Source organism: Quercus robur, chromosome 8, assembly GCF_932294415.1.
Source record: "Quercus robur chromosome 8, dhQueRobu3.1, whole genome shotgun sequence".
NCBI lineage: Eukaryota > Viridiplantae > Streptophyta > Magnoliopsida > Fagales > Fagaceae > Quercus > Quercus robur.
In genome coordinates, this window is record NC_065541.1 from 9,691,508 (window position 1) to 9,707,288 (window position 15,781).

A 15,781-nucleotide genomic window follows, 5' to 3' on the forward strand; every position below is an offset into this window, starting at 1 on the left:
AAAAAAAGCAACAATCTGTAAAACAAATGGCATTGTATTTTTAACTAGAAGTTTGTTTATCACCAATTGTTAACATCTCTAGTACTTATCATGTATGTGAGGCAGTGAGATATTATATAGGGGGTGAAACAATCTCTTGTTTTCAAGTTATGGGTTTTAGAAAGTGAAAAAAAGTCACACTTTTTGGAGACTCAATTCTGTTTGGAGACTCACACTTTTTATGTACTGCCATATGTTAATGCAAAATTTTATTACTATATTTTTTGTATAGTAGCTATCAATCCTTTTCACTTTGTTCCACTAATTCTCACAAGTTTTCATTTCTTTTTCTTTTTTTTTACTACTACTATTTTTATACATGTGAATTCAAAAAATGACTTGGGCTTCTAGTGATTGTTCTCTAATTTTGGATTTTTAGACTAATGATTGAATTCTGGCTCTTATCATGATTATGATTATGCTGTTAATGCCGTACTAGACAACATCTGAGTTTGTACATTAGAATGGGGTGTCTTGTTACAGTTTATATTATTATGCACAAAGCAGTTGTAAATGCCTTCTTTTTGAGAGAAACTTCTGTTACAAAATACTTTGCCTACTTGAACTTACATAGGAATAGGATGATTAGTGACAATTATGGTTTAGATGTGTACTTTGGAAATTATAAATAATCATAGTTATCAAAACCAAATTTCACCACTTTTTGAGCTGGTAGGATTGTACCAACTATAGGATTTGTTTTGAAACTGACATAGTGCCTGACTCAAGTACATTATAGCATATTTTGTAGAGTGCAACTGTATTATAATTTGTGTTTTCAAGAATGTACCAAGCTAACATACATTGCCAACACACAACACTAGCACATACCAAAGCTCAGACCCCTATCATGTCCAAATCACAGAACCCACTGACCACTAGACCCAACTCACACCAAGCTGAAGCCCACATAAACCCAGAACTCAAAACTCCCTCCCTCCCTTTCACCGACTCTTAACCCCATCATCTGTTTCCAAGGAATAATCATAGCATGTCTTAATATATCTTAGAAGCACAATTTATATAAAAAGTGCATTCCATTAAAATATAAAACTGAAGTGAAAAAATTAGAAGGAAAATAAATTGGAGAAGAGGGAAAACAATTTGTTGTGGATATTTTATTTCAAGGAATCTGATTTGTCCATACACAGAGTCTGATTTAGTCCCCTGCTTGTGACAATTACAACACTCATTCACCAACTGTGACATGATCCTCTCCACAACCATCTGAGAACACCCATTTCCAAGCACCAAAAATCAATCAACCCACCCACACAATCATACCCAAAGACCCACATGAAATCCCATATCTAACACAGTCACACCCAAAAACCCAAAACGCTTAATACCTATAGATAGAGATAATTTTCAAAGTACATGGAACTCAAAACTCAAAAACACAACTTACAAAGTTTGGGGAGATGATTAATAATTTAATTTTCCCTCTTCTTCAATGCCCTTTTTGAACTTTTTATTAAGTTAAAGAACCTTTAGGCTTTATAAGCACCTCTAGCTCACGAGAAATAGGGTGGTTGAGTATAATTTTTTATCCTAGTGTGTTATTATTGGACTTATTGCATGAGTTTCATTTTCTCAGCCTGTAATATGTCTTCTGCCACTACTTATGAGTCCACTTCTAGTGGCCATATGTGCGATATGGATCGGTGTGTGGAAAGGACCTCCCTATCTATCCGTAATTTCGGTAGGAGATTCTATGGATGTCAGCAGTGGTCGCCGATTAGTATTACATGATTTTATTGTCGTTACATATTTGACTTGTCATATTCTTATTGTCTTTGCTGACCATTTTTTATATGCCTTCAATGTTGTATGCAGGACTCCGATCAGGCATGTAAGTTCTTCAAATGGTTGGACAAGAACACATGCCCACGTGGCCGTGCAACAGCACCACTTGTCCATGAAAGGTTTACCCGATATAAGGCCGAGGCCGTAGCTGCAAGAAATGAAAGGGATGAGGCTCATGCAAGGGAAGCAGAAGCACGGGAGCTCCTAAGGATAGCAAAACGCAAGGCTGAAAAAACTAAGCTCACATTCCGGATTGCTGAAGACAAGGTCTACAAGTATAGGCTAGCTTTATTTTTCTCTTGGACTATACTTGGCATTTATTTTGTATTCTCTACTGCTTTTGGGGGCCATGGCCATACGCAACTGCGTCTGCCATGACCCATTGACGATCACGTGTGTAATGTAAATATCTTTCATATTTAAGCTTCCCTTTTTGGTTGGATCATCTTTTTCTTTTCTTTTTTCAAAGAAGAGTTTGATCAGCTATCTAGTTATTGTGATCCAAAATTTTGCAATAGTGTATCTTGTTATATTTCTAGATTACTCAGTCTATGATTTGGTTTTACAGTAGCTTTTTATTTGTTGAATATTTAATGAATGATTCTCTCCTAGAATATTTGTTTTCGTTCCTTGTTTGGGGGGTATATATCAAGCCTATAATAAGAATATATCAAGGAAACTTACTATATACTTGTTAAATGATGTGGGGAATGATGAGGTGATCTTGGGGAAAGTTGGATGAACCAAATGTAAAGCAGCCTGCTTTGTGCAGATGTGTTCAATTTTGTGGGGCAAATTTATGGCTAATGCGTAAATTTGTGGGGCAAATTTAGCAATTCCCCCTCTACATATCCTAATTCCTAAACCGAATGTTATCCTTATTTTCTTCTAATAAGTCAATGTTATCCTTTATGATCTAAGTGATGAAGTAAAGATGTTCTTTCTTATTTACTGGTTTTAGTTCGAATATGAAAGTATTTTGTACAACAAAACCAAAAGTAATCCCGATCGGTAACTTCTTATTCAAATGGGTTCTATTTCATTTTTTTTAATAAATCTACAAACCTTGTATAAGTGAGGCATTAAACTGTATTAAAGTTATCAACAAGTACACTTATGTTTCTCAAAAAAAAAAAAAAAAAAAAAAAACAAGTACACTTATTTTCCTAAAAAAAAAAAAATACCCTCTTTAAGTTAATAGGAAAAACTCTATTTGATGTAGATATAATATCTAAGTGTATCATGGCCATTTGGTAGGTTTGAAGAAGTGACAAAGGAAACGACAAACCACTAGCATTAGTTTATGTTGAAGCATGGGAATGTGACTCTACAGCACAAGTATCAAAAGCTATTATAGACAGGCATAGGCACAAATGTCACGGGATTTAAAACTGATAAGTTTTATTTGGTTTTGTGAGTTTCTTAATTGAATTTGCATTCCAAGAAGAGCTGAAGATGGAGCCGGGTTTTGGATGGATGGTTTTCACAGCTTTGGTGGGCGGGTCTGTTGCAATATATTGATTGCTAAAGAGTGCAAATCAACAAATAATACAAATACAAATCCAAATCACAAAAAATGCATTATAAAAAAAAAAAAAAAAAAAATCCCTGCAACCTACATGCCTTTTGACGAGGGTCCAACTCAATTGCCTTATCGAATTTCGCTACAGAACCAAGAACATCACCCTTAACAATAACAAAGCATTCCAAATTACACAGACCCAAAATACTTATAAACCAAAAGTACATAATATTCCAAATTACACAGACCCAAAATAATGCAGTAAAATTACAAGTTAGGCTGAAAACCCATATCATCTACATTGTAGTGAAGTAAATGGTCAATTTTCATTTTCAATATATAATCATCTCACATTGCCATGAGCAACATAATCATTCCACATTGTGTCAGTTATATTGTCCTTAACTTGGCCCATCGCTCTCTTTGATGCACTTGACATTTTTAGTACATGCCTTTGGGTCGCTGAGCTTGTTGATGCTCCAACATCTCCACTGCCTTCGCCATCACTCTCCCCTTTTGTTCTGAACAATTCATCACTCCGATTATTCATGCGTATGAAATTGTGTAGAGCATAGCACACAATAACCACGTACCGCTGCCTAATTGGCTTGAAGTTTGGCATTAAATTCAGAATGGGGAAACAGGCCTTCAGCACTCCAAAGGATTGCTCAATAACCATCTGTAAGGACGAGTGCCTGTAGTTGTACAACTCTTTCTTTGATGTTATCCATCTACCGCTTAAGTTGAATTCTTGCGCATGGTACCTAGTTGACTTGTGAGGGGGGAGAAAACTAGTGCCAATTGGTAGACCCGAATCTAACAAGTAGTACGACCCTACACACATACACACACAAAATCAACAAGCATGTAATTAAGTTGTTCATAAACATACTACTTAGACGTGGAGGATAAAATAATTTTAGTTAAAGTCACAGTAATGTATAGTACTTGTTGGTGGCCATAGGAATCCATACTTCCGATCATTGATTGCTTCCTCGAAAACTCTTGAGTCATTCACACTGCCCTCCCACCCACCATGGACAAATGTGAACTGCATGTCCATGTTACACATACACAACACATTAGTTGTTATAAGGCTTTTGCGGTCCCTATGTGCTTGAGTCTCATTTGCAGGAGGTCGGGCACTCACGTGCATTCCATCAATTGCTCCTATACATCTCTACACATGAAAGTTTTCATTAATCTTAGCAAGCATATATCAAATATCATATTATTTCACAGTTATGTCCAGTTAGTTAAGTAAGAGAATGTTTTGTACCTTAAACCATGGCAGTACTTGTTCACTTGAAGATGTTCGAGGAGGCCTGTGACATTTTGATCAGGTTTAATTAAATGCTTCGCGTAGTGGTGGACAGCTCGCAACACCTTACGAAAATGCCGACACACGGTTTCTGTTGAGTATTGAAACCTGTCGGCAACACATCTAAAGCAGGTGTTGTGTCCAAGTATGTACAATAACATGGCCATGGCCTGAGTGGCATTCACCTCACCATGTCCGTCCCTCAAGTAACCATGTTGAGCCAACTCATCCATTAAATGTAATAGTAATTCAGGTGTCATGCGGAACATCTCGTAACAGTTCATAGCATTACCTTCAGTGACCTCGTCCATATACGCCTTGCCAGTCAATGCACTAGCACGCATTGGTTGTTTATCATAATGCCGCTTCATATACGCATACATCTCCCCGACTATAGGATTCATTAAATTAAACTCTGCCTCTTCTTCACGTTCGGAATCCGAATTGGTCCAATCATCATCATCAAATTCACAGTCAATGCTGGAACCAACGTTGTTGAAGTATGCATCATCAAAGTCATACTCTTGGATCGCCCGCCACCAGTCATTTCCGGACGCCATAAGTCATCTATACATTAGCACAAACACACTATTCAAGTAGGTTATGTAAAGAGAGATATAAAAGTAAATATGTTATTCTTAACAATCTACACCTCAGCATGTAATTCACCAAAGTGATGAGACCACCAACATAGGAAATAGAAATCTATCAAATAGTCCTACTAATAACATCAATCATAGATTATAATAAGACAAAAAAAAAAAAAAAAAAACAAGTACATCGCATGATATATTAGTATAATATAAACACCTAATTCAACCGTCACCATAATAAACACCTAAAAATCAACAAACCCAAAATCCAAATCCGTCACATAATATAACACAAATCATACAAACATCCCAAGTTCATAAATAACATAAACCTTTGTATTATCCATATGAAACACAAATCATACAAACATCCCAAGTTCATAAATAACATAAACCTTCGTATTATCCATACGAAACATAATATAAATGTAGATAGAACAACCCGAATCCATAGTATATAAAAACCAAATAGCTTAGACATAGGAGATACAATGCATCATCAATCTTCCTCCGGGTTTAGAATGTCCTCAATCCAAGACTTCCTCCTATGCTCCGGCATACACATAAACACTACCCTATTATCCTTTTGCTGCAAAACTTTTGACATCTTGATGTAGGCCTTGTTACTCAGATTTGCATACATGTTCAGCACGTCCATTGCCTTGGGAAGTGAACAAGGATCACCCCCTACAACGGATTGAGCGAATTGGTTGGATGAACCGCTAGTCCTGTTGAGTTTACCACTATACCTACGTTCGGACATTGCATTGTACTCCTTTAGGGCCGCAGTCATTTCACTTACCCTATCCGACTTCTTCGAGGCCTTCTTACCCTTGCCACTTGCATCTTGCACAAGACGTTTTTCCGCCCTCCGGGTTACCTCCTCAACCTCAGCATCCTCCACAGTTTGTGGGAAACTATCAAAGTTAGGGGTGTAACAGTCATCATCTAGATGAGAGGGTGTACTTGCATTGGCATCGGCATTAGCATTGGCAAGCTCTTCTTCTAGGGCACGCTCTTCGTCACTATTCAAGGGAGGAGTGTTTGAGGAGATCTGGAGGTTCCCAGTCGCAGTACTAGTGGCGAACAACTGTTGCAGTGATGGGTAGTCTAGGCATCCCTGTTTCGTTAAGTTAGCTGCACCACGATTGGCCTGCAATATCCTTGGAAACATTAGCACATTGAACACAGCAGTTCATATATTACCAACTTGGAGGCAAATTGCATAAATAAATAATTGCAATAGGTTTATAATTAATAAACAACAGTAAACATATCGCAATCATATTCTGCCACACCTCGTCAAAACAAGTCACTGTTTGGGTTTGCTTGTCCCACCCCAACCCCGTGTGTCTTAGCAATTGGCTTCACTTGCGTTGTTTAAGTCAGAGCCTATTGTGCTTCTGTTGAACTTGCTTAAAGACAAAGTCTTTCCTGGTCCTTCGGTTAAGTTCAGCTGTAATTGATGCCCATGTAGGACCCTTGAACACACCGCTTGGCATGTTACCCTTAAGTTGTTCCTCCAACATGATCTCAATAAAAATATGTTCTACATGTGGAGGCCACTTTTTCTCATCTATCTCTTGTGATTCATGTGCCATCTATTTGAAATATCTCACGTGGTAAGCTCATGATAGATAATAATTTTAAAAATTGATTAATAGGACTATAGGATTCATGTACCATGTAGATTTAAAGAGTCCAAAAAATAAAAAATATTCCACAGTTAAATCAACATGGATAAGAAAAAGCATGCACGAAATGTAAGAAATAGTGACAATATATAAGAAACAGTAGTAATATATAAATACTTCATCGAGGTTTACCACATATATTGTGTGACCAGATATACAAAAGATGGAAGATTGAAACAATGAGTTAGTAAACAGTTATAAGTGGCCACAAATACAACTAGGTTAGTGCATGGTTAAGTACATAGTAACCCATAACAAAGTACGCTACTGAACATAATGGGAACAAAATATGTCAGCAGTATATCAAAAGGGACATACACTACATTAGTTCGACTACGCATCCACCTCTTACTGAGGCGGGTCATCGGACAATCGGTCTGGAGAGGTCATGGGGGAAACATTGGGCCCAAGAGCTCTGGTATGGACCCCCATTGATCTTTGATAATTCCGTCGAGTATGCTTCCACCTCCTCATTACCTGCCTCACAGTAAAGGCCTTCCCTAAGCGGGCATTAATAAAGTTTGTGATCTCCTCCCACACGTGCGCATTGGCATGATAAGGACGCAAATTCCCACAAACAAAGTGTCCAAGTATGGAGTCACACAATAGATCCTCACAAGTGGCGTCCCATGTTCTCAACTCCGCATCCATCTTAAAGAACAACACACACATCTCATACACAATCATATCACAAGTGCAATAAAGATGTCCCAGTATTTTTAGAGGAAAAAATATTGAGCACAGGATCCATATTAATATGTATATATGACTGCAATGACATGTACTGACTTATGTTGTTTGAAATTCATAAACAATATTAAAGATATAAGACAAAAAAGAGGACACAAATCATCGTATCAGTTGTTAATAAATTCAAACCAAATAGTGTGCAGTACTGGAACTAAATTAATGTGATTTACAAAGGCCACCATAACTAAAAAGCAAGACTTTCCCCTCTGTCTAAGCAAGACTTTTTTTTTGTTTTTGTTTTTGTTTTTTTGCTATGTACTTTGTAGGAATTTCTTAGTACACGAAATTAATGTGATTTACAAAGGCCACCATAACTAAAAAACAAACATCAGAGACCAAACATTGTGTATTAAGTAGCATAAAAAAGGCAAGCACCAAAGTTTCCAACCTAGACCACAAGGTGCGGATGGATTAAGAAAAAAAAAATGCAATATTTTCTATAGTGTTTTTCAATTATAATTGTTTGTTATGTCAAGAAATGCCAAAGTGCCAATTCTTACATTAGAGACCCCAACACACATGCGCACCCGGGAAAAAAAAAATCCTTAATTCAAAAAAGGAAAGAAAGGCAAGAAGCTGTTGAATAAATTAAGCAAAAACAGATAATCAAATAAAAACTAGCAAATTTCATAAATTCATTTTTATTAAAAAAATAAAAACTTTGTTAGTATTTTTTTTAATATCATACATGAGATAGCATATAATGGCCTTTGCTAAAAAAGTATTATCTGTTCATAATATGGTAAGTTGGGATTGAAGCTACAATCTCAAACAGAACAATGTGCTAGAACCCTAATGATACAAACTCCTTTTTCTCTAATAGACAATGGGGGGTGCCATGTCTAAAATAGTTCAATGAAAGCCATTGCTAACATGATTTCTATATGATGGCCAATAAAAGAAAATGAAACAGAAAACAATTAGCAGGAGGTAGACAGGAGGTAGAATCACTCAGTGCTTGTTAGTAAGGCATAGCCTACTTGTGCTTTATATACCTCTGCCAAAATTTTCAAATTATCTTTATCCTTATGATGAACTAAAGCTTATACCAATTTTATGCATTTCCACATAGCTAGAATATTACTCAAAACACCTAGCCACATTAACATAGCATTTTTTTTTTTTTAATCTCATTTGAGAAAACACACACAAGAATCCAAGCCTAACTAAGTATTTTACAGAACAATCAACTTGTCAAATTAAGGTTGTCTTCAAACTTAAATTTAAAACTAGTGCAGAAATCAAACATACAAGACCAATCAATTTTAGGTCACTAAGACAAGCCAGAGCCCAGCCAAAAGCATGGTCTAACAAGCCTTTCAATCTTAATTAAAGGGCTCAAAAAAATGGGAGGGACAACTGTTACAGGTAGCTCATTGTACAACTGTTACAGGCCATTACCAAACTAGAAGCATATTCTAAAATCAAGATACATTTATAATTTTTTTAAAACAAAAAATGCATTGCCGTTTCCACTTAGGAGAATGCTAAATTTACTACATTAAGATTCAGAATTCATAGCAAACAAAATCAAACAAAGAAGCACCATGAATATCTACAGAGCAATTGGTTGGTAAAAAGAACAAGCAGCTTTATTGAAACAAAAAATCAAACAGAGAAGCACCATAAATTAGTTCCATAAATTATTTTTAAAAAATAAAATAAACCCATAACCACGGGAATCCAATAGATCAAATCATTGAAGCAAACCCAAACATCAAACAGAGAAAAAACTGCAAACAAATAAGCACAGGTTCACCACGGTTGAAAACCCATAACCACGGGTTTCAATAAATCAAATAAAATGCTTACCCAAACATCAAACAAAGAAAAAAAAAAAAAAACAAATCTGCAAACTTACATCACCACGGGTTGAAAACCCATCATCACGGGTTGATACCATCAAACATCAGAAGCGAAAACCCAAACATCAAACAAAGAAAAAAAATGGAAAAAAAAAAAAAAAAACAGAGAAGCACTACGTTACCGTGACACGGCGGTGCGGTTGGCTGAGCTCGGAGCGGTGAAATAGTGCGTTAGGAGGTGAGGGCAGTGAGAGCTTCTTCTAGGAGTATTGGAATGGAGATGAAGCTCTGCTTTACTGAAGTGAAGAGAGAAGTCTGAGATGACTGAAGAGAGCCGTTGAGGAGAGCATCAAAAGGAGCGCACCACGTGAATTTGTTCTGACTGTGGGACTAGGTAAGTAGTTTTATTTACAAAAATACCATTGAGTTATGAGTAATGGAAACTGAAAACAGCCAAAATGTGTTTTCAGTTTCCATAACTCATAACTAAAAAATCAGATAATTGAGTGATGGAAACAGAGTTATGGAAACAGAGTTATCGTTTGCCAAACGGATATTGAGTTATGGGTCCCACCATTTTTGAGTTATGAGTTATGGAAACTGAGAATTGAGTTACCAAAATTTGCAATCCAAACAGTCTCTTAACTTTCATGTAAGTTTTTTTTAGTTGGTTATATGAATTTGAAAGTAATTTGATTTATTTATAGAATAGTCATAGTTATAAAATTTTAATTCTTTATTAACTCACTTTCATTGTATGCTTAAGTTATATTAATTTTTTTTTTTTTTTGTAGTCTTAGTTGAAAATATTGACGAAATTATTTACTAACTTGAAGTTTGATTCTCATGTATGAATATTTCTAATGCTGGGGACTAGGTAATTTAATTTTATTATTTTAAAAGTAATAGGAATATGTGCACTTAAGGATATTGATAATTTGACAAGGTCCATGACATTGGTGATTATATCATATGTGAATTTTGGATTTTGCAAACTTAATAGTTTATATATTATTTAAATTTTATTTTTAAGTATTTTTTTATATATTCTCTTACTTGTTTTGTAAGGAAGACAAAAAAATATTATTATAATAATAATAATAATATTAATATTATTATTTACTTTTCATGTGAGAATATACAGTTCAATCCGTAACCTAATTAACCCAATTTGCTCACATACCATTTAAGACAACTCATCTTGAACCTAAATACCCAATTTAATTTAATCCGTTTGCCAAATCTACTTATTTATAAAAGAGAAAACCATGACGCGGATTAAACAAAATTTTGTATCTGTCCCAAATCTCATATGAATCAATATGTATGGTATCCATATTTCGCATTAGTTTGTGCAAATTTTTGTTTGTTTATTTTAGTATAAGAACATACTTTTTATATTGGCGTAAATGCACTTTTAGTCCCTATATTTTGCATTTTTTCCATTTTGGTCCCTATATTTTGTTTTTACCACTTTTAGTTCCTAAACCAATTAACGTCTAACATTTAGGTCATTTTCGTCACCCAACTAACAGCAAAAGCTGACGTGGCTGATAGTGGAATAAAAAAATAATATAATCACACATTAATTAATTAAATTAAAAAAAAAAAAAAAAAAACTCATTAGTTTTTGGGAAGAACATGAAGAAAACAAGAACTCAAACCCAGATCAAAGAACTCAAGAACACAAACCTAAACATAGAATTTTCTTTCTAGCTGAACCTAAAGCTAGAAATTTTCTCTCTACCCAAACACAGAAAAATCCAGCCACCACATACACCGATCAAACCCAACCAACAAACTTAAACACAAACCCAAAAATTTTCTTTCCATCCAAACCCAAACCCAGAAATTTTCTTTCTACCTAAACACAGAAAAATCCAACCACCACCTCCATCGATCAAACAACCACTACCCACCATCACTGTTGCCACAACCAAACCCAACTCGGTCTCAACCCCAGCCACCCTGATCTCTACCCACCCTAGCCGACTCATAACCTACCCACCCCAACCCAACCTCAACCCCAGCCACCCTGACTCAAGCCACCCTAGCCGGTCTCAACCCACCCACCCCAGCTTGACCTAAGCCCAACTCGACCTCTACCTACCCCAGCTAGTTCATAACCCACCCACCCCAACCCAACCTCAAAGCCAGCCACCTCGAACTCAACCCCAGCCACCCCGACTCAAGCCACCCCGACTTAAGCCACCCCAATTGGTCTCAACCCACCCACCCCAGACCAACCTCAACCCACCCCACCCCAATCTTAACCCATCCACCCCAACCACCACCCACTATTGCCACCACGAATCATTGCACCACCAGTTACCACGAGAGAGAGAGAGAGAGAGAGAGAGAGAGAGAGAGAGAGAGAGAGAGAGAGAGAGAGAGAGAGAGAGAGAGAGAGAGAGAGAGAGAGAGAGAGAGAGAGAGAGAGAGAGAGAGTAATTTAATAAAGTGAGAAGGAAGAGAAAATAATTTGAACCCATTTTGTGATCTCTTCCCAGAAGTGATCATTGAATCAAGATACTTTTTAGATCTTAATTTTAGTGATTTTTGGTTTTAATTCTGTTTTTTATTTAGTTAAAATTAATAAATTAAAATTTTAAATTTATATGCTGACGTGACATTATATTCTGTGTAATTATATTATTTTTTTATTTCACCGTTAGCCACGTTAGCTTTTGCTGTTAGTTGGGTGACGAAAAAGACTTAAATGTCAAGTGTTAATTGGTTTAGGGACTAAAAGGGGTAAAAACAAAATGTAGGGACCAAATAATAAAAGTGCAAAATGTAGAGACTAAAAGTGCATTTATGCCTTTTATATTTTACATAACTATTTTTTTTAAATACCAACATTAAATTATCTATTTTACACTATATTTTATTAAAATATTATTTATTTATTTATTTTTGGGTTACTCTTCGGAGTCATCTTATATTATTTTGAGAGATGTTATGTCTACAACATTTTTATAACAAATCATAGATGGTTAGTTATTATTGGTTCAAATTTCAAACTAACTCTAAGATTACTTTTTTGCCCCAACAATAATAACTAATAACAACTTGCCACTTAGAATTTATTGTAAAAATATTGTAGACATATCATTACTCTATTATTTTAGAAGACCGACCATCCCAGGACTTTCACTAGTCTGACAATTGAGATAGCCGCTATGGATAGAGACAAGGAATGGAGGAATCAATGAGGTCATCAATTTCAACCGCTAATTTGGAAAAATTAAAATAATAATTAAAGAATAAAAATTGCTTTTAAGAATTAAATTATAATTTGGAGCATTCAGTTTTGTGTTACGTTTGGTCTTATTCATATTTCATAATCATTATATTACTTACTTTGCATTTCACATTAATATCTTGGCTACCGTGGCAGTGTCAACTTGATCAAAAATAATTGAGCACCAATTAATACTCCCAAAAGACGAGGGCAAATTTACTTTAAAAAAAAAAGAGAAAAAATAAAAAGACGAGTCCAAATATACAGTGTATGGATATTTTTGACTGCCAAGCTTGAATGACTAAGTCACAAAATTGCATGGATTCAAATGGTTTTGATTGTTTTCTTAATGCATTAATAATTGAGGTAGAGGCGGAGGAATTTGAATAGCAAATGTCCTTGTTACGAACACCAAAAAAATGTTAATTGATTTGAACTATAAGGCGTTCGGCAAATAGTTTTGATTGTTAATTGTCTAAAGAAAGTAGTGAATATAAAATAATTGAAATAGAAACATTGATACACCAAGCTTGATATATCTATTTAATTTAAAATTGATACTATATGATCATCAACTAAAATATTTCTATAGTTAATAAATTAGCCGGCCAGGGGAAAAATTGAGGCTATATCCAATTAATTACTAAAGGATGTTATCCAAACACATTTAAACTAATTGTAATAAAATTTAGACATGTTGACTTTTGTAGCAATATAAGTAATTGTCTCTATAAGATCATAATGAAAATGCAATTTTTGTTTTTCTCATGCAATCAACATTGATGCTTCCATTCTCAAAAAAAAAAAAAAAAAAAAAAAAAAAAAAAAAAAAAAAAACGTTGATGCTTCCATTAATCCTTTTGTAGTTAAGCATGATGAATGACATTAATTGCAAAGGCACGTTCAGTAGAAACTTCTACTTTGCGTTTTATGTAACATCATGATGATCATTAGGGTCACCTACTTGAACCCACCCCTTAGAGAGACTTAAACTTCACTCAAAACGCGTAAAATTATTCAATCTATAATAAGAATGTCCAAACTCAAAACTCTTTGTTATTATTGATCCAATATTATACTTCAGAAGTCGGTAAGTTCAGTTGGGAATTTTATGATGCAGTGTAGAAATGTACCATGGATTCTTTTCAAGGAAGATAAGCCCAATTCTTTGACTTGTTTTATGAAGCGTGCATGTGACAAATTCACGTGGGATACAACCAACAAAACCTTGTGATCTTACCCTTTTACTTTAATTGTCATAATATAGTAGATATATACTTTATTGGGTAGTTGCTGAATTAAGTTAAAGAAGCAATTTTTTTTTTTTTTTTTGAAACTTTAAAGAAGCAAATTTGAATGAAGGAATATCTGGTCCAAACATATACGGCTTCAGGATGCGTAATAATGATCAATACTACATCATTGTGTAACCAGGTCGGCACAGTTCTGCTCACCAAAAATGTATTATAAGTAGGAAGAGATTTGTTGCTCACGTCGACATTTCACTGTCAAGGATTTATATATAACACTGCATGCACGTGTAGTAATATGTCATGCACTGTGGCAATTTGGTACAGATTTGTTGTAATGAGAAGCTGAGACATTTTGGTGTAGGAAACTTCCTTTGGGCCTTTCTTACCTTCTCCACTAAGAAATTTGTGGGCATTTATGTGGTAGAGGGGGCGTAGTTCACTGGCCATTTTGTTTTTTGGTTCCTTTATTAGTCTAATAGTTTGTTGTAGGCTCATGGGGTTGTTAAGGAAAGGTCTAATTTTAAAAAAATAGGCAAACAGAGTTAAAGAAGTAGGTGAAAATGGGATTGTAAGTTGTAACTGATGAACTTTGACGATGATGGACTATATACTATCATATATGATATATATCGCTCTCATTTGTTCTGTTTTTTCAACATATGCGGCAACATGTTGGGACTTCTTATTGATTTACACATTTTCAGATGGGAATGGAAGACCAATATATATCAATTTCGGCCTTGCTATAATTATTTTCTGTGGGAATGGAAGACATTGCACAACTTATAAAATAGTCAAAAGGGACATTGATTTTGCCAAAGACATTTTGTGTAAAAGGGATCATGCTATATCATGCTATGCTCTTGGGTTGGGTCATTGTTTTTGTTGTTAGTTAACTTCCCAATGTATCAATGCTATCATTATTCTTTTACAAAATAACATGCTTATTAGTTCAGCCAATAATACCTTAACTTAGTCACCCTCACATCTACATCTACTCAAGGGTTAGGCGGTTCCTCAGGCACCTTCATATCTCCAGCTACTTATAACAAGAATGTACACATAAGCAAGCCTTAATCATGTTATCTTAACTGAGAATGCCGTTGCCAACATATTTTTTTAATAGAAATTTTTATATTTGGATTACGTCTTATTTGAATTTGTTTTTGGGATAAAAATAATTTCTACTTTCTTTTGGATTTAATATAGTCTGAGACAACCCTTTGCAAGCGCTAAGTAAGAGACCTTATGTGGAGAGAGAGAGAGAGAGAGAGAGAGAGAGAGAGAGAGAGAGAGAGAGAGAGAGAGAGAGAGAGAGAGAGAGAGAGAGAGAGAGAGAGAGAGAGCTTAACCTTCTTTGATCTGAAAGGAAAGAAGATATGACAATACCCTTATAATTCACTTGGCATCTCCTTATAATTCACTTGGCATCTCTTGGTATTTTTAATAGAAATATCCATGATTCAAATTATCTCATTTCCAATTATTAAATTATTAAAGAGGGAAAGAGAGCTAAAATCCTTTACAATTTATCCATATATAAGACATTATTTTTCAATCTCATTTCCATTCAATAACTTAAAATGGAGAATCTATTCAACTTTATTCTGCCTTTTATAATTCATTATAAGTTCCAAATAAAGAGAAAAACATGAAGAAGGAAAATTATATCATATCTTGAGATGCAAGGATATGACAGAGACCCCTAAGTTTGCAAAAGTAACAAATTTAGTTCTCATTTTTGTAATGAACAT

General features: G+C 35.0%; 1 protein-coding gene across 1 annotated transcript; it reads right to left on the reverse strand.

The window, feature by feature from the left end:
• Positions 1-3,710: 3,710 nt before the first annotated feature.
• Positions 3,711-5,248, reverse strand: LOC126695822 (uncharacterized). Its single transcript, XM_050392629.1, has 3 exons — positions 4,673-5,248; positions 4,316-4,547; positions 3,711-4,201 (listed from the first exon to the last, which is right to left on the reverse strand). Exons 1-3 carry the CDS (start codon positions 5,246-5,248, stop codon positions 3,711-3,713), a joined length of 1,299 nt encoding a protein of 432 aa, XP_050248586.1.
• Between the last annotated feature and the right edge of the window lie 10,533 nt (positions 5,249-15,781).

Excerpts from the sequence above, each read along its gene's own strand:
- LOC126695822 (XM_050392629.1), bottom strand. The coding sequence starts at position 5,248 with ATGGCGTCCGGAAATGACTGGTGGCGGGCGATCCAAGAGTATGACTTT. Across the intron at positions 4,548-4,672 it reads GCCTCCTCGAACATCTTCAA|AGATGTATAGGAGCAATTGA; the intron begins GTGAACAAGTAC and ends TTTCATGTGTAG. Across the intron at positions 4,202-4,315 it reads ATTCCTATGGCCACCAACAA|GGTCGTACTACTTGTTAGAT; the intron begins GTACTATACATT and ends GTATGTGTGTAG.